This window comes from Gallinula chloropus (genome assembly GCF_964237585.1).
Source record: "Gallinula chloropus genome assembly, chromosome: 22".
NCBI lineage: Eukaryota > Metazoa > Chordata > Aves > Gruiformes > Rallidae > Gallinula > Gallinula chloropus.
This window is the reverse complement of record NC_140107.1, coordinates 7,569,541-7,592,240: the sequence shown is the minus strand read 5'-3', so window position 1 is coordinate 7,592,240 and position 22,700 is coordinate 7,569,541. Positions and strand designations below refer to the sequence as shown.

General features: G+C 62.5%; 1 protein-coding gene across 1 annotated transcript in view; it reads right to left on the bottom strand.

Annotated features, from left to right (window-relative positions):
• Positions 1–4,396: 4,396 nt before the first annotated feature.
• SLC9A1 (solute carrier family 9 member A1) overlaps positions 4,397–22,700 on the bottom strand; it is a gene marked incomplete at its 5' end in the record, with an annotated part of 29,732 nt that continues 11,428 nt past the window's right edge. Inside the window, 11 exons of the mRNA XM_084274206.1 lie at positions 4,397–6,097; positions 6,848–6,920; positions 7,241–7,342; positions 7,750–7,864; positions 7,992–8,165; positions 8,617–8,687; positions 9,085–9,174; positions 9,959–10,161; positions 10,945–11,162; positions 11,593–11,843; positions 13,358–13,818. Coding sequence (XP_084130332.1) covers positions 5,775–6,097; positions 6,848–6,920; positions 7,241–7,342; positions 7,750–7,864; positions 7,992–8,165; positions 8,617–8,687; positions 9,085–9,174; positions 9,959–10,161; positions 10,945–11,162; positions 11,593–11,843; positions 13,358–13,818 — 2,081 coding nt within the window. The 3' untranslated portion in view covers positions 4,397–5,774. The remainder of the gene's footprint in view (positions 6,098–6,847; positions 6,921–7,240; positions 7,343–7,749; positions 7,865–7,991; positions 8,166–8,616; positions 8,688–9,084; positions 9,175–9,958; positions 10,162–10,944; positions 11,163–11,592; positions 11,844–13,357; positions 13,819–22,700) is intronic.

Genomic DNA, 22,700 nt, shown 5'->3' with positions numbered 1-22,700 from the left:
GGGGGAGGGGAGCCCTGCCAGAAAGTGGTTTTCCAAAGGCCTCCATAAAACCATCCACCAGTCCCCTCCCACTGCAAAGCCCCTCGGTCCTGGCAGCCAAAGAGCTGGGTCAGGGAATGTTTCCTGGGAGGCTGAGAGGGGCCAAGTGACTTTAGGGATCAGGATCCATCCAGAGAGCCTGTTCCAGGGGTCTGGCTGGAGGGATCTGGGTGCAGGAGGAAGGGCTGGCTGGGTACTGAGCACCCCACAGTGTGGGGGACCCTTGCCAGCCGCTACACCCCTGGGTGATGGGCAGGATGTGGCCATGGAGCCGATGGGATGAACAAGGTGCTGCAGCCCCTCGGGGACGAGCTGGTGGCCTGGTGATGAGCTGGGAGGCACAGTGCGCCGGTTGCCAGGCCGAGAGTGACAAGCACGCTGGTGGCTCTGGAGAAAACATCAGCTCATTAAAAAGAGCTGACGTGCTCCGGCTGGACTCGCTGAGCCGCTCGTTAACATCCATCACCAAACGATTATCCCAAAGAGCCACTGGCAGCGAACCCGGCACCCGGAATGGCACCAGGGCTGTTTCCTCCCAGCTCAGCCAGGCCCAGCACTGGGCTTTATCCCTCTGTTTTGCTGGCAATTAAAGAATAATCACTGTCCTGGGGTGAAACGCGAACAGATTCTGCCCCAAGGGGGGTGACACAAGGACTGCAGAGCCCCTTTTGAGGTGTTAGAGTGGGGCAGGGGCTGGACAGGGGGACAGGGGCTCAGGGACACCGTGACCCCACTTGCCTCATGGATCCGGGGTTGGCAGCATCCTGGTTCTGCCCTGGGACACCGGCTTTGCTCTGCCGGGAAATCACCCAGGGAGGAGCTGGGATGTGCCCAGACGTGTGTGTAGGGAGGAACAGGGCACCCCACTGCCAGGCTGTGTGGAGAGGGGCAGGGGCTGCCAGGAGAGCAGCTGTGGGGGTGGAAGCAGAGCCCCTTCATCCCAGTGGAGCCCCTTCATCTGAGCAGAGCCTTGCAGGTCACTGGAGACCTTTTCCAGCCCTGAGCATCCGTCTTGTCAGTGGGAGAGTAGGGAGGAAAGGGCTGGAGGGGCTGGGGGAGCGTGTGTGGGGTGAAAGCCCAACTTGGAGGTGAAGAGAAACCTCGGGGACTCCCTGACCCGCGTGGGCCTGGCTCCGACCCACCCGCCATTAAGCAGGGTGTGTGCCAACTCCCTGAGCAAGCAGGAGGGACCAAGCCCTTCTCCTGGAGCCACCAACGTCACCCAGCGTCGCCCCAGGGGAGCAGCAACGCTCCCCATCTCGGGGGCGGGGGCATTCCTCTCACCCCGCTCCCACAGCAGCCGCCCACGGCATCGCCACCCTGCACACACCAGCTGTGTCCCTGGCTGTCCCTGTGCCCATGGCAGCTGTCCTTGTGCCCATGGCAGCTGTCCCTGTGCACCCACCCGCTGTCCCGTGCTGCCATCTCCGTGCGTGCCCTGTGCTCACACTCTGGCCGTCCCCACGCTCACCGTCCACGCACCCCCCGCCATCCCCACACACATGCCCACAGCCCTGTGCCCAGTGTGGGTTTAGGAGGTGGAGCCCTTCTCCTCAGCCATATCCAAAAACCTCCCTCAGCAAACACGGCTCCTGGATGCCTCCCAGTCACTCGTATCCCCCATCCAGCCCCGCTCAGCCTGTCCCCGAGGTGTCACCGTGCTCCTGGCTGTCCCCCAGCCCACCCTCACCACTGGGACATCTGTGTCCCTGGGGCTGTGCCACCAGCTGCCTCCACGGCTCAGAGGGGCCAGGGCAAGGCCAAGCCCAGCACTGCAGACAGCAGCCACGGTCACTGCCTGGCACAAGGGGTGTCACAGCTCTGCTGTCAGCTCAGGGTCCCTGTGTCACCATCCGGGACCCCAAGACCCCCCCACATTCCTGGCTGCCTTTTGGAATTAATGACAAGTGGTGCTGTGGGGATGCCCTCACCCCGGAGAGGGACAGCTCGGCGGCCCTGAGATGAAAGGGAGCGCAGGGTGTTATTACTCAGGTGACACAGAGCTGGGGAATGGCACCTGTCACCTCGCCCGGCTGCTGCAAAATGCTGCCTGGGGAGCGCGAGGGGGGACACGGCACCACCGCGGCACGTCGAGGGGGACACGGCACCGGCCTGCCCCCGGAGCAGGGACTGAGCTGCCCCCTTCAGAGCCACTCTGGGTGTCACTGGCCAGGGAGGTCCCCATCCCACAGTGTCCCTGTGGCACGAGCAGCGTGTCCCAGCCTGGTGCTGTCCCGGTGCCACCTCTTGTTTTGCTTGGCCCGATGTGTGTGTTGAGGCTCTGGAAGGGACGAGCCGCATTAATGCCACTAATTTGGGCCTGGCACAGCACAGGGCCGGACGCTTCTCTCTGGTTTTCAGGGCCCCAGGTGATGGCTGGGCTACGGGTGGTGGCAGCTCCGGTGCCTCCCATCCCATCGCCCCGCTGGCCACCCCTTGGCAAAGCCAGGGAGTCAGCTGGGAACTCCTTTGGGTGGCTGCTGAGCCTGGACAAGGTGACACTGGGGTGACTTCGTGGCCCTTCCCGAGGGCTCCCAGTCCTCGCTGCTGGAGCAGTGGGGCTGTGGGGCCGTTCGCTCTCCCCTGCCTGGGCTTCGTGCTGGACCACTCAGAGGGAAACTGAGGCATGAGGGAGCCCAGCCATCCTGGGCAGGCCAGGCTCCAGCAGCTGCAGAGGCAGCAGCTCTTTGATCCCCCCGGACAGGTGGTACAGAAAGGGCCACCAACGCCTTGGCACACGCGCGTGCAGGAGAAAGGTCACCCTGCTCAGGGCCCCTCTGTTCTCTCTGCCCTTGGTGCCATCACCTCAGCCCCCACGTGCTTTGGGAGGGGAGAGAGGGGGGCACAGGGCACAGGGAAAAGTCACTGCCAGCAGGACCGTGGGGCCGTGGGCACGTGCCGAGGTCCAGCCACCCTCCCAGCCCCGGCCCTGCGTGTGCTTTGGCAGTGGCTCAGCGGTGACAGCCCATCCCCGGGGGGATCATTAGCCTTTCCTCATTAAGAAGTTACTCACCCTTTGAGACAGAAACGAGAATATCCTGGAAATGCCTGGGTTTGGGGAGCCCTGGTGTTAAAGGTATGACTGGATCCAAGGGGGGGGGGGCTGCACGTGATGCTCCCCGGCACGTGGGGCGGATGGGATGAGGCGCTCGGGCTGCCCGGGGCTGCTGGACTCTTCTGCTGCCTCCTCCACACCCGGGACGTGCGGCCATCACCCGGCTTCTGGGCTGCGGGCAGCACCCCCCGGTGCCCCCACCCTCCCTTTGGGACTGGGCAGTAAAACTGCTGCTCTCCTCCCAGACCCAGCTCTGACCTCTCCTGCCAAACCCTCCTCCGTTGGGGTCCTCCCCTCAGCACCGCTGCCCCAGGGACAAGGCACCCTGAGCCCTGCGTGGGGTGAGGATGGCACCCACCAGCCTGGCACCGCCACGGGCCCCACGGCGCCGCCTGCCCCACATCCCCATTGCATCGTCCTGCCCAGGGACCCCCTTGGTGAGGGGGGAACCCTGGGGGTGCAGTAGCTGGGCCAAGGCCCGGAGGGGAGCCCGGGGGGGACCCTGGGCTTCAGGTATTTTGGGCACATGAGCCACGCCAGCGATTATGCGCTGGGCGGATGGCGAGGGGGTGAGTCACGGCCTCGCTGCATCAGGGCTTTAATTTGCAGCAATGAAACACGTTCCCATTGCGATTGCCCCAAAGTGAGGAGCCCTGGTTGACCTGGGGCACCCCCAGGCCTGGGGAGGGGTTGGCTGGGTCGGGGTGCAGCCTTTTCCCTCTCTGCTGGTGGGAACTGGGTCCCCTCTGAGGGCTCAGGGTTCAGCCCTGGCTCTTCGGTAGAGCTGGGAAAAAAACCTCACAGGGCTTCGACTTCCCCAAGCCCCCTCCCCTGGGGATGCAGCAATTACACCCCCAAACCCCACAGTGGAGCAGAGCTGTGGGACAGGAGGGAGCTGCCAGCAGTGGGACACCTTCCCCTTCCTCCCCAGGACAAACAGCGGCCTCGGGGCCGGCAGAGCTGCCTGGGATGCCCGGCTGGCACCTCAGGGCCACGGTGGGGGCTCCATGTGCCAGGCAAAGGACCTGCCCTTCCACTCCCAACCCCTTTGTGCCAGCGCAGCCCCAGGGGGTGGACATGGGGGCTCTGGCTCTGCAGATGCCAAGTCTTCATTGAAGTTGGGAATGGCTTAAAAAGCATTGCCAAGCCGGGGCTCCCCATCTCCCAGCCATGGGGGGAAGGTGGGGGACAAAACCTCCCTCCCACAGCCACAGGGATGGGGTCTCACAGCCACCGCGTTCCCCTGGGACAGCCGGGACCCTGTGCCAGGGGTCGGAGCCCGAACAGCTGGAGAAACCCCACTAAAAATTAACATTAATTTATTAGAATATTCATGATAAAAACCAAGATTCTCTTTACATGAGTTTTCCTCCTTTTATACAAGAGAATTCCGTTGCTTTTCTCCCCCCGAGGCAGCGCGGGGCAGGCAGGCAGGCGCAGGCAGCGACGTGGGCTCTGGCCCTGGGTGCCGGACCCCGGGGTCCCGGTGGGGCTGCGGAGCGGGTGGGCGTGCAGGACGGGTGCCCGCCGGGCAGAGACGACGCGTGGCAAGGCACGGCGTGGGGAGGGGGGAGCAGCCCAGGCTCCCTGGGGAGGGGGGCGAGGAGCCCCCTGTGGCACGGGAGAGGCAGCCCCCATGGCAAAGGGTGGCATGTGGTGGGTGCTGGCTGGCACATGGGGGATGAAGTGACGCAGGACGCCCCGAGCCAAACACCCAGTGCTCCCTCCCAGCCAAGCCCTGGGGAAAGACAGTTCCTGCCCAGCTCAGGACCCCCAGCATCCCCAGCTGTCCCCATCGGGGGCCATCAGTTCCCCCCTGCCAACCTCCCAGCCCCAAGTGCTGGGTGAGCACCCCCACACACCCCGTCCCCTGCCCAGCACCCCGACACTGTCTTTGGTTAAGGAGCAGCCGGAGCTGCGGCCGCGCTGCCGGGCAGGCGCAGGGCGAGGGGCCGGGGATGCTGAGGGTCCCCCCACAGAGTGGGGGGCTGGTTCCAGGAGGGATGGAGAGGCCCAGGCTCGCGGGGCCGCTCCAAGCGAGGGGGAACCCAGCCACCCGGTGTCGATTTAACAAGACCTGGAGTGAAAAGCGGGGCCAGAGAAGAGGTTCCCGGGCAGCCACCGGCCCCGCGGGGGAAGCGACCGAGGGTGGGGGGCAGCAGCACAAGCCCCAGGTCCCTGGGAGGGGGTGGGGTGAGGCGGTGGGGCACGGAGCCTGGCTCCCGTCCTCCCGTCTCCCCGCTCCGAAGCAAGGCGAGGGGCAGGTAATCCAGGAGCTGGGGAGAGGCGAAGCTTTGTGTGGGGCAGCCCCCCAGGCGACCCCCCGGCAGAGCAGCCCCCTGACAGCCACAGCTGCCCCGAGGAGCTGGTTGTGGGGCTGGGAGAGCCCGTCTAGGGCGGTGAGGCACCCACAAACCCCAGCGCTGGGCACCCAATCGTCCATCACGCCTGGGCTGTGGGGCTGAGGAGCCCGGAGCATCCCAGGGGTCCCTGCCCCGCATCTCGGGGCCGGCTGGGCAGAGGGGTCCTGGCCATCCCAGTCCATCCAGGATGGTCTCTCCCCTTCCCCAGCCCGGAGTGTAGTGACAGAGGGAACCAAAGAGGAGAGCAAAGAAAGAAGAACAAATGAAGAGAGAGACAGAAACCGGACAGAGGCGCGTGAGGCTTCGCCCGCCGGCTGCTACTGCCCCTTGGGGATGAAGGGTTCCCCCTCCTCCGGCTCCGGCCGCGGCCCCGGGTCGCTCAGGCACCGCAGCATCCGCTGGTTGCTGGGGCTGTCGCCAGTCCCCGGGGTGAAGACATCGTCAGTCCCCGGGGAGGAAGGCTCCTTCACCCGCATCACCAGCCCCTCCTCATCCTCCTCGGGCGAGGGCGGGAGCCCCCCGCAGCCCTTGGGCTCCTCGTTCATCAGGTCCACGGACTCCGGGGACTGCGGGGAGGCCGGGTCGATGGTGATGATGGGCAGGTTCTCTGAGTCTGCCTTGGGTTCGTAGGCCAGCGGGTCTGGGGGGACAGAGAGGGGTCAGGCAGGGCCCGTCACACGGCATCGTGAACAAACCGGGTGGGGATAAGCTGGGGAAGGGCAGGGGGGGCTCAGGGACCCCCAGCTAACACATCCCAGACCTCTGGGGCTGGGCTGCCTGGGCTGGCTCGCTCTCATTCCCGAGGCTGCTGGTTCGTTCCCTGTTTCCCTGTCTGGATCCGCTCCAGCCAGCGCAGCAGCAGACAGGGAGAAGCTGCCCTCTGCCGATTAACCGCCGGCTCCGCAGCCCGGCAGCGGCATCGCGCCCTGTCACAGCCCATGGCACCCCAACTGCACCCATTGCACCCACTGCACCCCTATCACACCCCATCACACCGTCCCCAAAGCTGCAGAGGACGCACAGGGCGGGGGGAACCCGACAGCCGTGTAAACGGGAGCCCAGGGACAGGTCTCTGGGCTGGGCACTCCTGGTGCGCTCTGCAGCTGAGGGCAGGGACAGGCACAGCCAGAGCCAGGGATGGAGCTGAGCTCTGCACCCATCTCCCGACCGGCCAAGGCTGATTTCCTGGGAGCTGAGCTGGGTGCTCCTGCTCAGGCAGAGCCCACCCAAGAGCAGAGCCGGAGAGCTGCAGACCCCCGGGGTGGCTGTGTGGGAGTGGGATGGGGAAGGTCAGGGTGGCAGAACACAGAGGAGCTGAGGGGTGCAGGACAAGGCACCCCCCACATGCCTCAGCACCCCGGTGCTGGCAGTGCCCCCCGTCCCCACTCACCTGAGCCTATGCGAGCCCGGGACATGGTGGGAGAGTCCAGCTTGTGCGCCGGCACCGTCAGGTAGTTGTTCATCTGGAAGCAGAGCACAGGGACCGTCTCCATCGGACTGGCCAGGATAAAGGGGAAGGGGAGGCAGGGAACTGACCCCAGCCTCAGGGATGAGCAAGAGGCAGCAGCAGCGGGATGCAGAGGACACACACACACACTGTCTCCCCAGCTGTGCTGCAGGGATCTGCTCACACCCTGGGGTGACCATAGGACCCCCGAGGTCATCTGAACCTCAGCCCCCTCCCCATGCAGGACCCCAATGTCCTTCCCAGGCTGGGAAGCCTCCCTGGAGCCCCCCCACCCCTCCCAATCCTCCCCAGCCTGTTCCAGTGTCCCCTTGACACCTTCTGTTCCAGCTGCCGAGCCTTCTGCCTCCGCAGGAGCATCTGGTTCCAGGCTTCCTCGTAGGGGTCGGCCACCAGCGTGTGCCGGTTGTAGGATCGCAACTGGGAAGAGCCCCAAGAGAAGGAGACGGGTTAAAAACCCCACAGAAGGGTGAAGAAGCAAAGGGAGGTCACAGCACCGGCTCCCTTGGGGATGGGGAACAGCCACCAGTGGGCAGAGTGTGTCCGGGGAAGCCGGGGCTCGGTCCTTGTGTGGAACTTGGGGTGTCTGACCTGCACCCACCTTCACCCAGTGAGGGTTTCAATGCTGAGCTCAGCCACAGGCCAAGCCAGCCTCCCCCTCAGCACCCCTCCCAGCACCATTCCCAGGGGGAAAACCAAGGAAAACACAAGGAGCAGCAGGGCAGGGATGCCAGCAGTGAAGGACCCAAGGCTTCTGGTTGGAGGTGGCCCTGGCCACCCCCTCTGAAGCAAAGTGGGGGGATGTGGGGTGCCAGGGGACACCTTACCCTCTGCCTGGTTTTCTGCAGGTTGTTGCGAAGGATTTTGCGGATCTCCTCCTCCTTGTCCTTGGACAGGGCCGGGAGGATGCGCTCCACAGGGAGAGTCTTGGGGTTGATGTTCCTGCGTGGACAGACAGAATTCGGCGTGGTGCTGTGGCAGGACCAAAGGGCTAATGCCCTGTGGGCACAAGGGGGGGGTGCTGCACCCATGCCAGGGCCCAGCAAGCACAGGGTGGCCAGGAACTCACTGGATAGAGACGGTGGAGACAGCGGAGGGGATCTTGCCTATGCCCCCGCTCTCCACCAGCTCGATCGCCTGCTTCATCTCCATCTTGTGATAGAAAGCGATGAGCTGGGGCTCCTTGGAGCGCTCCCCTGCAATCAGGCACTTCTTCACGTACTTCTTGTTGAAGCGATTCAGCCTTCCCAAGAGCAGGAGGAAAAGGGGGGGCAGCGACATGTCAGACCCCCCTGTCCCACTCCCCCTCCCTGCTCCCCAGCGCTGCCTCACGCCAGCAGAAGACGGTTCATTCCCACCAGCGAAGGTTGGGCCAGGCTCCCCTGACCCCCTCCCACCCCAGGCAGCCTCCAAAGCACCCAGCAGCTGCTCAGACCCACACTGGATGGTCCTGAGCTCCCACAGGGACCGGCTGCTCCCACACTGCTGTGGGCAGGGTGCAGGTGGTGTGGCAAAGGGGTGCAGCGCTGCACCCCCACTGTGGGGCTGTGATTCACTGAGGGGAACATGCATGTAGCTGGAAGAGCACTGAGAAAAACCCCAGCACGGGGCTGGGAGACCTGGGAGGTGGGGACTTAAAACCTTCCACATCCCCCCCAATGGGTGTGGGAGCCCCCAAAGCCCCCCCAACTCACTTGTCCTTCCAGTGGTGATGCCCGTAGTGACCGCAGATGTCCTCGATCCCCGTCAGAAGGTGATCCAAGAACTGGAAGAGAAGGTCCAGAAGGCGTGGGCAGGTGGCAGGGCTGCTCCCCACCCTCTCCCCACCCGGACACCCACGCTGACACAGGGGTGAGGGCACTCAGGGGGTGCAACATCAGGGCTGGAGGTCCGGGATGGGCCTCGGGAGGGCAGCTCCCTCCTACACAAGCGGGCTGCGGCTCTAGCAGGAACAGGGGAGGTCTGGGTCGGAGCGGGCACTGGACGACACAGACAGGGGGGAGCCCTCGCTCCGTCCCCCCCTTACCTTGGGCACCGATTTAGGGGCGGCTCCCGCTCTGTGACCCCGCCTTGGGTACAGCGGTGCAGGTGGCAGAAGCAGAGAGAGAAGAGGGCTAAGGCGGTGAAGAGCAGCGCGGGGCGGGCCGGGCGCAGCGCGTTACCTGCGTGTGGATCTCCTCGTTGATGGAGCGTTTCGTCTCCTGCTTCTTCTTCACGGCCAGCAGGTCCACCAAGGGCCGGATGGTCATGCCCTAGGGAATGGGGAGGGTGGGTCTGAGCGCTCCCCAATGGGGGCACCCATGGGAGCGGGATGTGCCCTGCGCTGTGGGGCTCCGCGCTGCCGGTGGCACCCGGCAGATCCGAAGCGTTTGGAGAAGGGGGGTGGTGATGGGGGCAGGGATGGAGGCTGGGCACAGGCTCCTCAGCTTCCCACACACACCAGTGGCTCAGCAAATAACCCCCCTTCCCTCTGAAACCACACCGTGATCCCTGAACCCACCTTCCCCACGCTGTGATTCCTGAACCCACCTTCTCCACACTGTGATCCCCGACCACCCTTCCCCACACCATGATCCCTGACCCCCCCTTCTCCACACTGTGATCCCTGACCCCCCCTTCTCAACACTGTAATCCCTGCACCTCCCTTCCCCACACTGTGATCCCTGCACCCCCCCCTTCCCCACACCATGATCCCTGACCCCCCCTACTCCACACTGTGATCCCTGCACCTCCCTTCCCCACACTGATCTCTGAACATCTTTTCCCCACACTGTGATACCCAAACCCCCTTCCCCACACCGTGATCCCTGCACTCCCCATTCCCCAAACCATGATCCCCAAACCCCTTCCTCACACTGTGATCCCATCCCTGGGGGTGTTCAAGGCCAGGTTGGATGGCCCTGGGCAACCTTGTGTAGCTCCAGGCCTGAAGGTTGGTGTCCCTGCCTGTGGCAGGGGGTTGGAGCTCTGTGACCCTTGGTGTCCCTTCCAACCCCAGACCAGGCTGGGATTCTATGATCCCCCCGTGCCACCCACCTGCACAAACACGGTGAAGAAGATGACGGTGATGATGGCTGTGAGGAACATGTCCCTCATGCTGAAATGCTTGTAGTCCAGCAGGTAGCCCAGGGAGAAGGCGATGGCTCCGCGCAGGCCCCCGTAGGCGATGATGAACTGGTCCTTGGGCGTCAGCTTCACAATGCGGAACTTGTTGATGAACCAGGTGAGGACCAGGACACCTGGGGGAGGGGGCAGGGCCTTGGGTGAGCACACAGGGAAGGACCCCTTCCCAGACCTGAGAGACCCCCCTCCCCCGGCAGCCCAGCTCACAGCCCGGCAGGGTCACCCCCGGGGCCGTGGGTGCAGGTGGGTGCTGTCCTGCTCGCTCATCCCAACACCCCCCAGCAGCTTCTTGCCCAAACTTTGACCCCATCTAACCATCCAACCCCATCTAACTCCATCTAAACATCTAACCCCATCTAACCCCATCTAACCATCTAACCCCAACTAACCACCTAACCATCTAACCCCATCTAACCATCTAACCCCATCTAACCCTCTAACCCCATCTAACCCCATCTAACCATCTAACCCCATCTAACCCCATCTAACCATCTAACCCCATCTAACCATCTAACCCCATCTAACCTCATCTAACCCCATCTAACCTCATCTAACCCCATCTAACCATCTAACCCCATCTAACCTCATCTAACCCCATCTAACCTCATCTAACCCCATCTAACCCCTTCTAACCCCATTTAACCCCATCTAACCCTCTAACCCCATCTAACCCCATCTAACCCTCTAACCCCATCTAACCCTCTAACCCCATCTAACCCTCTAACCCCATCTAACCCCATCTAACCCCATCTAACCAACCCCAGCTTGTGGCTAAGCAGTGCCACCCAGTCAGCTCCAGTCTCCCCACCAAGGCAAACTGGGGCCTCAAGGCCTCAAGAGTTGCCCCTCACTTAGGACTGTCCCCAAGGAGTGTGTCCCCCCCCCCACTGACACCTCACCCAAAACCCTGGCGATGAGGCAGAAGAGGAGCGTGCTGATGACGAAGGTCCAGTTCCAGTAGTGGTGTCCAGCCACGGTGGAGACGCCGAGGAAGATGAAGATGAGGGTCTCGCTCACGCTGCTCCACATCTTCAGGAAGTACTTGATGGTGGTGTGGGACTTGTGGGAGATGTTGGCTTCCACGTAGGGCCGCATCACCACGCCAGAGGCAATGAGCCTGGGGACAAGGTTGGGGCACTCAGCAGCCATGGGGACACGGGGACAGCCCCACCCCCTGGCCCTGCTGCAGCGTTTGGTGGCTCTTAGGCCAGAGCCCAGAGCAGGACAGGGCTTGTGAGACACCAGCAGTTACTGGAGGCCTCCAGAGAAGGCGAAGAGGTGTCTCCATCCCCCTGGCAGGGCAGGAGTGGGCATCGAAGCCCAGCAGCACAAACCACATCCCAGGAGAATGGGCAACAGGCTGCCAGCACCCCAGAAGCTCTGGGACAGCTCGAGAGAGTCGCTTCCCTCCTCTGCCTTCTCACCTACCCCAGCCCAAACACCCCTCTGGCCCACACTGGGCCATACTGGGCCAGCCAGAGAGACGTGGTTGGTGACCTGCCCTGGGGACAGGAGGGCACCTCACGCCAGCCCTGCCCAGCACTCACGCCATGATGCCGGAGAGGTGGAAGAGCTCTGCGGAGAGGTAGGCCATGTAGCTGTAGACGAAGACGAAGAGCGGCTCGATGACGCGGATGTGGGAGGTGAAGCGGGACGTGAAGGCGGCGATCAGCCCGTAGATGACACCCACAAAGACACCGCCCAGGGACACCACGAAGAAGCTGAGGAAGCCCAGGATGATGTCGATAATGGTCACCTGCTCGAAGTTGGCAAACTCCTCAAAGAGGTGGTAGAGGACCTGGGGGGGGAGGGAGAAGGGAGATGGGGGGGTCAAACTGCCCATCGGGCAGGGGACAGGCTCACCTCCTCACCTCGGGGGGGACCTGCATGGGGACCCTCCTCAGAGAGTGGCTGCAGGGAGAGCAGCCGGCCTCAGCCCTGCCCAGCCTGGGAAATGGCCCAAACCCTCAAGGCAGCCTCACAGGAGGGGCAGCATTGCCTCTCCCACCCCAGCTCCATCCCCTCTCCCACCCCGGCTGTGTCCCCTCTCCCACTCCAGCTCCATCCCCTCTCCCACTCCAGCTCCATCCCCTCTCCTACCCCAGCTCCATCCCCTCTCCCACCCCAGTTCCATCCCCTCTCCCACCCCCAGACAGGCTCACTGGAGGGGTCTGAAAGCCAAAGCTGGTGCCAGGATGGGCACTGGGCACCCTGTGGGGATGGCAGCATTTGCAAGCAGAGAGTGAGAGAGGTGCCAGCTCCTGCCCGCCAGGCCCTGGGACATGGGCAGGGACAGAGGTGGCAGCAGAAGGCAAAGGCATCCCCTGGGATGGGAGTGGGGCTGCAGCCCCCACAGGCAGCCCCTCTGGTCAAAAAGGGGGAGAGGGAAAAGCCCTGCGGTGGGACAGCATGTTCCTCGTCACCAGGAACCTCGTCAGCCGCGCACGGAGCTGCCGGCTCCGGAGAGGACAGCTGGGATGTGGGAGAAGAGCCAGGAAAAAGCAGTGGGCTGGAAGTAAATTTAGAGGGCAGCTCTGCAGTGGATGCCAGTGAGCTGAGAGCCATACCAGCACCCACCCTGACACAGGCATCCTTTGGAAACAGCCCAGCCCCTGAACCTCCCAAAGATCCTTGAACCTCCTGAAGGTCCCTGAACCTCCCAAAGGTGCCTGCAAAGCTGCTGCTCACCACAGCAATCCCTTGGCTGAGAGCTGCCCAGCCTGTGCCACCACCCAGAGATGCTCCACCACAGCAAACCCCATGGCTGAGAGCTGCCCAGCCTGTGCCACCACCCAGAGATGCTCCACCACACCAAACCCCTTTGGCTAAGAGCTACCCAGCCTGTGCCACCACCCAGAGATGCTCCACCACAGCAAACCCCTTTGGCTAAGAGCTGCCCAGCCTGTGCCACCACCCAGAGATGCTCCACCACACGAAACCCCTTGGCTGAGAGCTGCCCAGCCTGTGCCACCACCCAGAGATGCTCCACCACAGCAATCCCTTGGCTGAGAGCTGCCCAGCCTGTGCCACCACCCAGAGATGCTCCACCACAGCAACCCCCTTGGATAAGAGCTGCCCAGCCTGTGCCACCACCCAGAGATGCTCCACCATAGCAAACCCCTTTGGCTGAGAGCTGCCCAGCCTGTGCCACCACCCAGGGACGCTCCACCACACCAAACCCCATGGCTGAGAGCTGCCCAGCCTGTGCCACCACCCAGAGACACTCCACCACAGCAACCCCCTTGGATAAGAGCTGCCCGGCCTGTGCCACCACCCAGAGATGCTCCACCACAGCACCCCTGGTCCACTCACGACGGTGACGGCGTCGTTCAGGAGGGACTCTCCGAAGACCAGGATGTGGAGCAGCTCGTTGATGTGGATCTCCTCGAAGACGGCCAGCACGGCCACCGGGTCCACGGCCGAGATGATGCTGCCGAAGAGCAGGTTGGCCAGGAGGCCGATGTGGTTGAGGCCGGGGCCCCCCAGCTGGCACACGGCGTACATGAGGCCGCCCAAGAAGAAGGCGTTCCAGAGCGTCCCCACCACGGCGAAGATGAGGATGGTGCCCAGGTTCTCGGTGAACTGGCGCAGAGGGAGGAAGTAGCCGGCATCCAAGATGATGGGTGGGAGGAGGAAGAGGAAGAAGATGTCCGACTTGAGGATGGGGGGCTTTTCACCCACACCTTTGATCAGCCCCCCAACCAACAGGCCCACCACGATGAGCAGGCAGCTCTCGGGGACGATGTTGGACACCGAGGGGATCACGTGGAATCCTGGAGAGGGGGAGGAGAGAGCAGGAGACATATTGGCTATATGACTGGAGGATGTTCTCTGCAGGACACACCTGGGGAGTTGGGGACTGGTTCCCTCCCCAGGACCCTTTACCCTTTGTGTGCCTCAGTTCCCCTTCTAACTTCCTTCTTCTCCCCGCTCCCAAGCTGGAAAGTGGGAAGTGCAGCATCACCAGGCCCCCCGTACCCTGGCACTGCTTGATCAAGTTAACAGTGAGTCCCAGCTCCAGAGGGACTCTGAGAACCCCGGGGTCCCTGAGGGGACCCCCAGGCCCCCGCAGCACAGGCAGCTCTCACAACACAAGCTGTCGCTGGCTCCAGCTCTTCCCAGCACAGCTGATCCCAGCACACGTGGGCACTGGCACGTACCCCCTGTCAGACAGCAGCTGCCCACGAGCCGTCACACCCAGCGTGCCCATCCCTGGCACTGGGGACAGGGACTCAGTGGGTGTGAGGATGCACTTGGAGCAGCTCCTGATCCCCCCTCCTGCAGCCCCAGGACCAAGCTGGGAGCTGGGAGCAGGGACAGGATGTACCCTCATGCTGCAGGGCTGTTCCTTGGGGTGCTGCACAGGGGGGATCTTGTTCTCCCCTTGTTGAAGCACAGCACACCCCTAACACGGGTCTCCCAGCCCGCTGGGATGCCATCCACCCCCCAAAACACCCCAGAGCCTGGGCACCACAGGGACCTGCCCACCGGGCCAGCAGCACCACGCCAACCAAAGCGGCACTTGTGCCAACGCACCGGTACCCACAGAAGGATTCGGGTTCCCTGGATCCTCTCCCAGGCTTTGTCAGGATAATTTGGCAGCGAGGCACACTTGTTCCCTGGCAGGGGAAGTGGTTTAAAATGAGGAGCCCTGCCTTGGCATCCCGTTTTCCTCAGCTCCTTCTGGCCCGGCGACGGTGCCATCTGCGCATCCCTTCACAACAGACTAGAAACCCTCCTCCCTAACGAGCCACCATCCTGCTGACGATCCAGAGCTGCTCTGTGCTGTGGTGAGCCCACCCCCCAGCTCCTGTAGCCCCCCACCCCAAGCCTGCAGGGACCACATCTGCGCTGCGGTGCCAGCTCATCCCCCTCCACCTGCGCAGCTGAGCGGGGAAGGTGCTGCACAGCTCTGGCTCTGCTGGGAAAAGCAGCCGCTTCCCCAATCGCTCCCTGAGGACAGGCAGTGAGTCAGCTATCGGCCACAGCCACGTGCAGGACGCTGAGGGCAGGATCAGACCTCAAATTGCTGCCTGAGCTGCCGGCGCTGCTGTGGGTGAGCCCAGCGCTGCAGAGGACGGAGGATTCATCACACCCAAGGCTCCGCGCAGGTCCCACTTGGGGCCATTTTGGCAGATCCTGGGTGGCACCGGTGTGTCTGGGGCACTAGAGCGACGTGGGAAGGAGCCTGGACTCCACCTTGGGTGTAGTGCAGCAGCACCCACCCCTGAGCATCCTTCGGGTTTGGGCAGGAGGGAGGTGGGAGGAGGTGGGAAGCATCCCAGCTTTCTCCCAGGGCTCTCCCAATGTTCACCCACCTCCACTCAGGGTCCTCCTGAGCTGGATGCAGCTCCTGATTTACCCCCACGGGGTTTTTCCTCTGTCTCAGATCCCCCCCAGAGCCCACACAGGCGCTGAGCACCCCAAGGCAGCGCTGGCAGGCGGGGAGGAGGGGGATAATCCCTTTTCCTACCACAGCTCCTGGCAACACCGGGAACAACCAGCCCCTCCAGCACACAGGGCAATTCCCCATCTCAGCACACCCAGCCCAGCCTGGAACCAGGTTTAACACCACCCAAGCAGCGAGGAGCCCGCAGCAAATCACACTAAGTACCTTCAGCCATGAATAAAACACCAACACCGACAATTAAACATCTCTCCCTTCTTCCCCACAGGCCCCAGGATCCCATTAAACTGGAACATTCCCGTGCTGATGTGAATTCTGTGTTTTAGGGCCCTAAAAATACCCTCACACGGGCTGGGTGCTCGTTCCACCCTTGGTCCCGCTGAGCCGCAGCCATTCGTTGCTCCCCGCTTGCCCCACAGGGTATTTTTAGAGCACAGGGAAGCTCATCGGTACCAGTCTCCTGCTGGGATCCTGCTGGGATCCTGCTCCAAGTGCTGGGCTGGCATCCTGGCTCTTAGGGGTGATGCTGAGCAGAGGTGAACTGGCCTGATCCCAGCTCTGCGCCTCAGTTTCCCTCCTGGAGGAAGCGGGGAGGCTGCAGCAGGATGCTGGGGAGTGAGGATGTCAGGGGAGGAGGAGCTGCAGGAGCTGCACCCGAGGGGCCCTGGGGGCTGGGAGGGCTCTGCCTGGCTCCCCCAGCCCCACGGGATGTGGAGAGGCACTGGAGAGGCACCGGGGAGGCAGTGCCGGCACCGGGCGTACGAGGCTCCCGGCACATCGCTGCCTGCACACCCTGAATAGACAAGTGATGCAGGGAGGGGGTGAGGCAGCCCAGTCTCCAGCACATCTGCATCCTGGGGAGGAGCAGGGATGCAGGGCAGGCGAGCACACGGAGCAGCTCTTCCCACAGGGAAGCACCCGCTGGGTTTTGCCTGCCTGTCCTGAAGCCCACCAAGAGGGAAGCCCCCTGAGAGCCACCCACGGTCCCCAAATCACCGGCACGGGGCACCCAGAGTCACCCAAGGCTCCTCCTTTGGGAAACAGACTCTGTGGGAGCAGCTCCCCATCGAGGCACCAAACACAGGCAGATCTATGAAAAGCCAGAGCAGTTGAGTAAACACCAACCCTGAGAGGAGCAACCAGGGAAAGGAAACCCAGAGTCAAGAGTTCCTGTTAGAACAGGTTCTTGGCCACATCACACACCCTGCAGCGCACGCAGGGACCCCGCGGGCTGTGATTCTGTGCTCAGGTTGGGGCAGAAAGGAGCTGGGAACTGGTGTTCCAGCCCAGCTAAGCCCAGTCTAAGCATGTGAAGGACATTAGCAAATTGCTGTCCTTCAGATGAAAGGGATTTGGGGTGAGGAAAGCTGTCACAAGGCGATGCCAGCGCTGTAGAGGTTGGCAGCTTCCAAACACCCGCTGTCCTCATCTCAGTGTCAGCAGATCTGCACCCCTGCCCAAGCACAGGCAATCCTAGGAGACACCAGGAACTGTCCCCCATGGACCCCAGCAGCAGCAAGAACCCACCTGTGTCCCGTGGGCTTTGCAGAGAGGCTGGTTGCTGTTCCCCCTGATGCACAGAGCCAGCCCGTGCCCTGGGAGCACCCATCTCAGCTGCTAAAGGTTCATCCCCATCCTCCCAAAGGGGACCCAGGCTGCTCCTCCCAAGGCCCTGGCTGCTGGCAGATGCAGTGCCATGCAAAGGTTTACTCCTGACCAAGCAGCCTGGGGGAGCCTCTGACCTGTGTGTAGGTTTTTCCTTCCTGGGCTGCAACTGGGTTATGGTGCTGGGCTGGGTGCTGTGTGTGGCTCGTTATATAAGCTCCATCATCTGCTCCTTCACTGCCTAATGACTCAAACCCCACCATATCTGATCTGCAGCCATCCTCAGCCTCCTCAGGAAGAGCCTGAAGGGATACAGGGGAAGGGATGCAGAGGGAAGGGTGCTGGGTGCCCAACCCAGACCCAGCACCCCTGCCCCAGGGGAGCGCTGCTGCCAAACCCAGCCGGGTCCCAGTGAGCCTTTGCCCGAGGCCACGCTTCCCACACTGTGGGTAGAACAGAGGCCATGGCCCTGCCCCAAGCCACTCACAGCAATTGGGAAACCCTTTTTCAAGGCCAGAGGGGCTGATTTGCAGCTCTCAAGCCACAGGCTGCTCTCAAGGTGTGGCCGGGGCTGGGAACCTACTGCCCAAGGGAGCTGGGAGCAGCCCCCTTGGCTCAGTGCAGCCTCATCCCACAGCAGAGAGCCCCGAGGACCAGGGACACCATGTCCTACAGCAGCCACAAGGTCGTCCCCCTGCCGACAGCATCCCCCATCCCACCTGCACACCACCTCTCTCCCTTCCCATCACCTGGGGTGCTGCAGTGCAGCTCCACACGGCCGGGGCGCCGAGGTCAGGGTTAGTCAGAGCTCTGGCACCTCTCCCCTCGTTTCCAAGGCCTCTCTGTGCAGGAAGGAACATTCTAATAACGTTTTAAACACTTCAAAAGAACACTTACAATGAATGAAATGAGGCAAAGCCTCCCCACACCTCCTGCCCCAGGCCAGGTCTGGGAGATGCCTCCATCTCCCACCTCAGCTCCCAGCACAGGGATATATCACTGGAGTTGGAGCTCCCAGGCTGCACAGAGGGGATAAATCAAATCTAAACCTTTCAAAATGTACACAGATCTTATATAGACAGGTAATGCTGACGCTAGAGGCAGCCTGCACCACGGGACAGCATGCCAGCCCTGGGGACCAGCACTACAGGGTGTCCCCCCCAGGTCCCCAGAGCCACTTGTCCCCACGGCTGGGAGTGCCGCCAGCCACAGCATCCTCCCAGAGCCACAGGCTGAGTCTGGCTGGGATTCATGTCACAGGAGGGAAAAAAAACCCAGGAGGGAGGGAAGGAGGGAGGAGGGAAGAAGAAAAAACCCTGGGAACGCCGGGAGGAGGGAAGGGAGAACGTGACTCGGCACAGGCAGGGCTTGGCACGCTCAGGGTTAAGCAGGATGCTTCACCCCGGCTTCCCAAGCGCCCACGCAGCTGCGGGAACAGGCTGCTTCCAGGAAGATGCCTGTTAGCTGAGAGGAGGCACCCGAAACGAGAGTGGTTACACAAACACCCCGTCCTCCCAGGCTCCAGGAGGTTCTCAGCGCAGCGACAGGCTGCAGCAGGCAGGCAGCAGCCCCAGAGAGAAACCACACGCCCAGTCCCCAGGGATGAGGCAGCTCTGCCACGCTCTGTGGGAGCTTCTCCTGACAGGAGGGAGATGAGGGGTTAGGCTGGGAGATGGTGGGGGGAGTGTGGAGCCCCCCTGGGTGATGCTCGCTGCAGCCCCAGGGACCCAGGGGTGCTGGCCTGGGCTGCAGGGTGGGTGTGTGGCTCTGGTGCAGAGCGTGCTGCGGCGCTGGAAGAGCCCCAGGAGAAGACACGGGGCTGGGAAGGAGGCGGCGAGGGGGAGCAGGCATGCTCAGACAGGCTGCCCTTCTGAAGGACACTGCAGAGCCGGGCTGGAGTGGGGGGGGCACACGTGGCTCAGCAGCACCAGGGCCCCTCCAAAGGCCACTTTAACCCTTTGGGGCAGCGGGCTGGCAGGGTCTGCGTGGGCTGCACAGAGAACGGCAGCCCTGCGTCATCAGTGACACAGTGACGTGGTGGCAAAGGGTGCAGGAAGGTGTGGACACCTTCCCACGCCTCTGTGGGACATGGGGACCATGGAGATGAACTGCTGGCTGAGCCACAAAGTCCCCAAGGTGTCACCAGCCGGGGAGCAGCGATCGGCAGAGCCATCACCCAGCCCCATCCTCTCCTCTCTGCTGGGGGAAGCACCAGGGCAGGGAGGAGCGCTGGGCTCCAGGGTCTGCGAAGCACCCAGAGCACCCTGACCTGCCCTTCCCACTTTGGGGAAGCCCAGGCAGGGTTAAAGCACCAGGAGGACACCACTCAGGAACAAAACATTGTGCAACCAGCTCCCCAGGGAAACCCCAGCTCAGGCTCCCAGGTTTTAGCTGCAGCATCTTTCCATTTATCCCCCTTTCCTCCCTCCAAAAAAGGCACTGGATTCCTCTCTTCCTCCTCAGACCATCACTGCCAGTCCCAAGGATGAGCCAGGCCTTGCTGGTTGCTGGTGGTTTCCAGCACAAGCCCCTTGGGATGGTGCAGGGAGCATGTCCCTGCCCTGTTCTGCACCTTTCCCCTGTAAAAAGGAGCCAGATCCAGTGACCTGCTGCAGAGACAGGGAGCAGGAGCCAGGGGAGGGCAGGGAGAGCGAGCCGCATGCGCCTGGCACTGGCTGCCAAACCTAACGGGGAGTCTCCAGGGAAGAGGGTGAAGATTGAACGTGCTAGAAAGGAATTAAAGAGCTGGTGATTTACACCTAAAAATAGAGCGGAGCCAGGGCCCTGTGTCACCCTGCCAGAGGAGGGGGTAAACCCACAGTACTTGAATTACACCCACTGCCCTCTCCAGCATCACCACCTGCCCCCAACCTTCAGCACCCCCCACCCCAAGCACCCACAGAGCAGTGGGGAACAGGGAGCCCCTGGGCTGTGCCAAACCCCAGCCTGCTTCAGCATGGGGCAGGTTTTAAGGTAGGTCCAGGGCTCCCAAGGGCACCCTTGCAGCTCCCTCTGGGTGGGTTTAAGCCATTTGGGGTGCATGGGGTGAGCTGTAAGGGAAACTTCAGCATCTGGAAGGGAAAAGCTTGGGTTTTCTACCCAAAAATGGCATTTTGTAAGCTTTCTAAAAAGTGATCCAGGTACAGAGAGCTCCTGATTTCCTCCAGATCAACCCAAATGTTTCATTCAAACCTCATTATTTTCTTGTTGCTAATTACACAGCAAAGCCAAGAATCAGGGAGGCAATTAATTCCTCCTGCTTCTGTGACTCAGTTAACGCAGCCACCACCCAGAGCTGCCACAGGCTCGGTGTGCAGGGAGAGGAGGGGAAAGCAAAGCATCCAGCCCTCATTTCGGGGATCACCCCTCGTGCACCCCAAGGACAGGGGGCTGTGAGCAGTGGGATGCTCAGGACTTGGGTTAAACCCCACAAGTGTCCAGCTGCTCAGGGCCACCCAGCCAGTGCTGCTGGGTCCCTGCGGGGTCTGTTCACCCCGACACAAGGTGCTTGTGCTCAGCAAAGCCTGGCTGAGCTCCTGACCAGCTCCCAGAGCTCCATTCAGAGCTGGATCACACACAATGTCCCTACAAGCTGCATGGCCGCAGCCAGGAGCCATCAAACCCCATTTCCAGATGCTCAAGTCCAGGTTTATTTTCTGTGTGGGACGTTTCCATCCCCTCTGCCTACAGACCTTGCTCAAACAGCCAGGCCCCACCTCACAGCCATCACATTGCCCCTTGTTTTCCCTCTTTCCCACCCCCAATACTGCAAACAAACCGGGGGCAAATGGGCACGTTCGGGTGATAGGAGCTCAAGAGGCACCTGGCACAGCCCTGCCCAGCCCCCAGCACCATGGTGCCCAGCCCCAGCACTGTACTCAGCCCCAGCACCATGCTCAACCCCCAGCAATGTGCCCAACCCCAGCGTGATGCCCCCCAGCCCCAACTCTGTGCCCAGCCTCAGCACTGTGCCCCCCAGCCCCAGCACCGTGGTGCCCAGCTCCAGCACCATGCTCAACCCCCAGCAACGTGCCCAGCCCCAGCACCATGGTGCCCAGCTCCAGCCCCATGATGCTCAGACCCAGCCCCATGGTGCCCAGCTCCAGCACTGTGCCCCCCAGCCCCATGCCCAGCCCCAGCATCGTGACCCCCAGCCCCAGCACCGTGGTGCCCAGCTCCAGCACCATGATGCTCAGACCCAGCACCATGGTGCCCAGCCCCAGCACTGTGCCCCCCAGCCCCAGCCCCATGATGCTCAGACCCAGCACTGTGCCCCCCAGCCCCAACACTGTGCCCAGCCCCAGCACTGTGGTGCCCAGTGCCGTGCTCAGCCCCAGCCCTGTGCTCAGCACCATGGTGCCCAGCCCCAGCGCCTGCAGCAAGGCAGGCCTGTATACAAAGGTAACCTGCCCACACCCTGCCCCCTTCTCAGGAGATAAGAGCAGCACTGACAGCATCCAGCCAGCCCACAGTGAGTCAAAACCTGGGAGGTCCAGAACAAAAAGCAGGTATCGCCAGGTACCAGCGTGTGACAGCCCCGCTGCAGCACAGGGACCAGTAACTGGTGCTGGCCCAGCCCTCGTGAGCACTTGTGCAAACTGGCCTGATAAACCTTTGAAGTACAGCCTCCTTAGCAAGAGATGCCACTAGCACAGCACCCCAGCACCAGGAGAGAGCCCTTCAGCCCAGGCAAAGGGCAGGCAGCTTCTCCCCATCTCCACTGGCAGGAAGGGCTGGCGGGGGGTTTGCAGCAGAGCTGTGATGTCTGACAGCTTCCCAGTTGCACCATCCTCCCACAGCAGCAGTTTGCAGCCAGTTCCCACTGGCAGGCCCTGAATAAATCCTTCGATGAGAGGGGAGGCGAGTCTAGACACCCCACACCCCTGAGGCAGCTGGGGAGAGCAGCCACGCACTTGCCTTTCCCACATCTCCCTGTCCCCTGGGGATCACTGGGGAGCAAAGCTCACGCCCCAGAACAGGATAAACAGGGACTAAGCTGGAGGCAGAGCCTTCCTCCCCACGCCCCACACACATGGGGGATGGATGCCAGGGCATCAACGGGAGGAATGTCTGTCTGTCCCCCCACAAAGTCAAGCTGAGGGGGCTCAGAGCTGCCTGGGGCCCTGCAGAGCACAGTTATTTAGAGCCCCAACTCCTCCATTTCAGCTGCTGAGCTGGGCAGCAGCCCTGGGGGCTGGTGACAGTGGGAATCAGGAATGGGTTCAGCACACTAATCCATGACCAAACCTAGGGGATCCTGCTCAGGCAGGGGGTTGGACTCGATGATCATTCAAGGTCCCATCCAAGCCCGATCATCTGTGATCCTGTGTGCAGGAGGGTACCAGTCCTGCCCACCCTGTGCTGGCTGCTGGCACTGCACGTCTGGGAGTGCTGCTCAGGCAGGCAGAACAGCCATGGAGCCAGGGCAGGGCAGGGGCAAAGCCTCTCCGGGTAACTCGCCACCTGCAGCCACCTCATGTGGGAATGTGACCCTAATCCTGGGTCGTGCAGGGCCCTGCCTTCCCCTGGGAGCACCTGCTCAGCCCCCAGGGCCATACATCGCCTGGTGCCCAGGGGAGGCAGGGGTGCCAAGCTTCACACTCTGCAGTGCAGCCCCCTCCCAGCCATGGGCAACATCCTGGA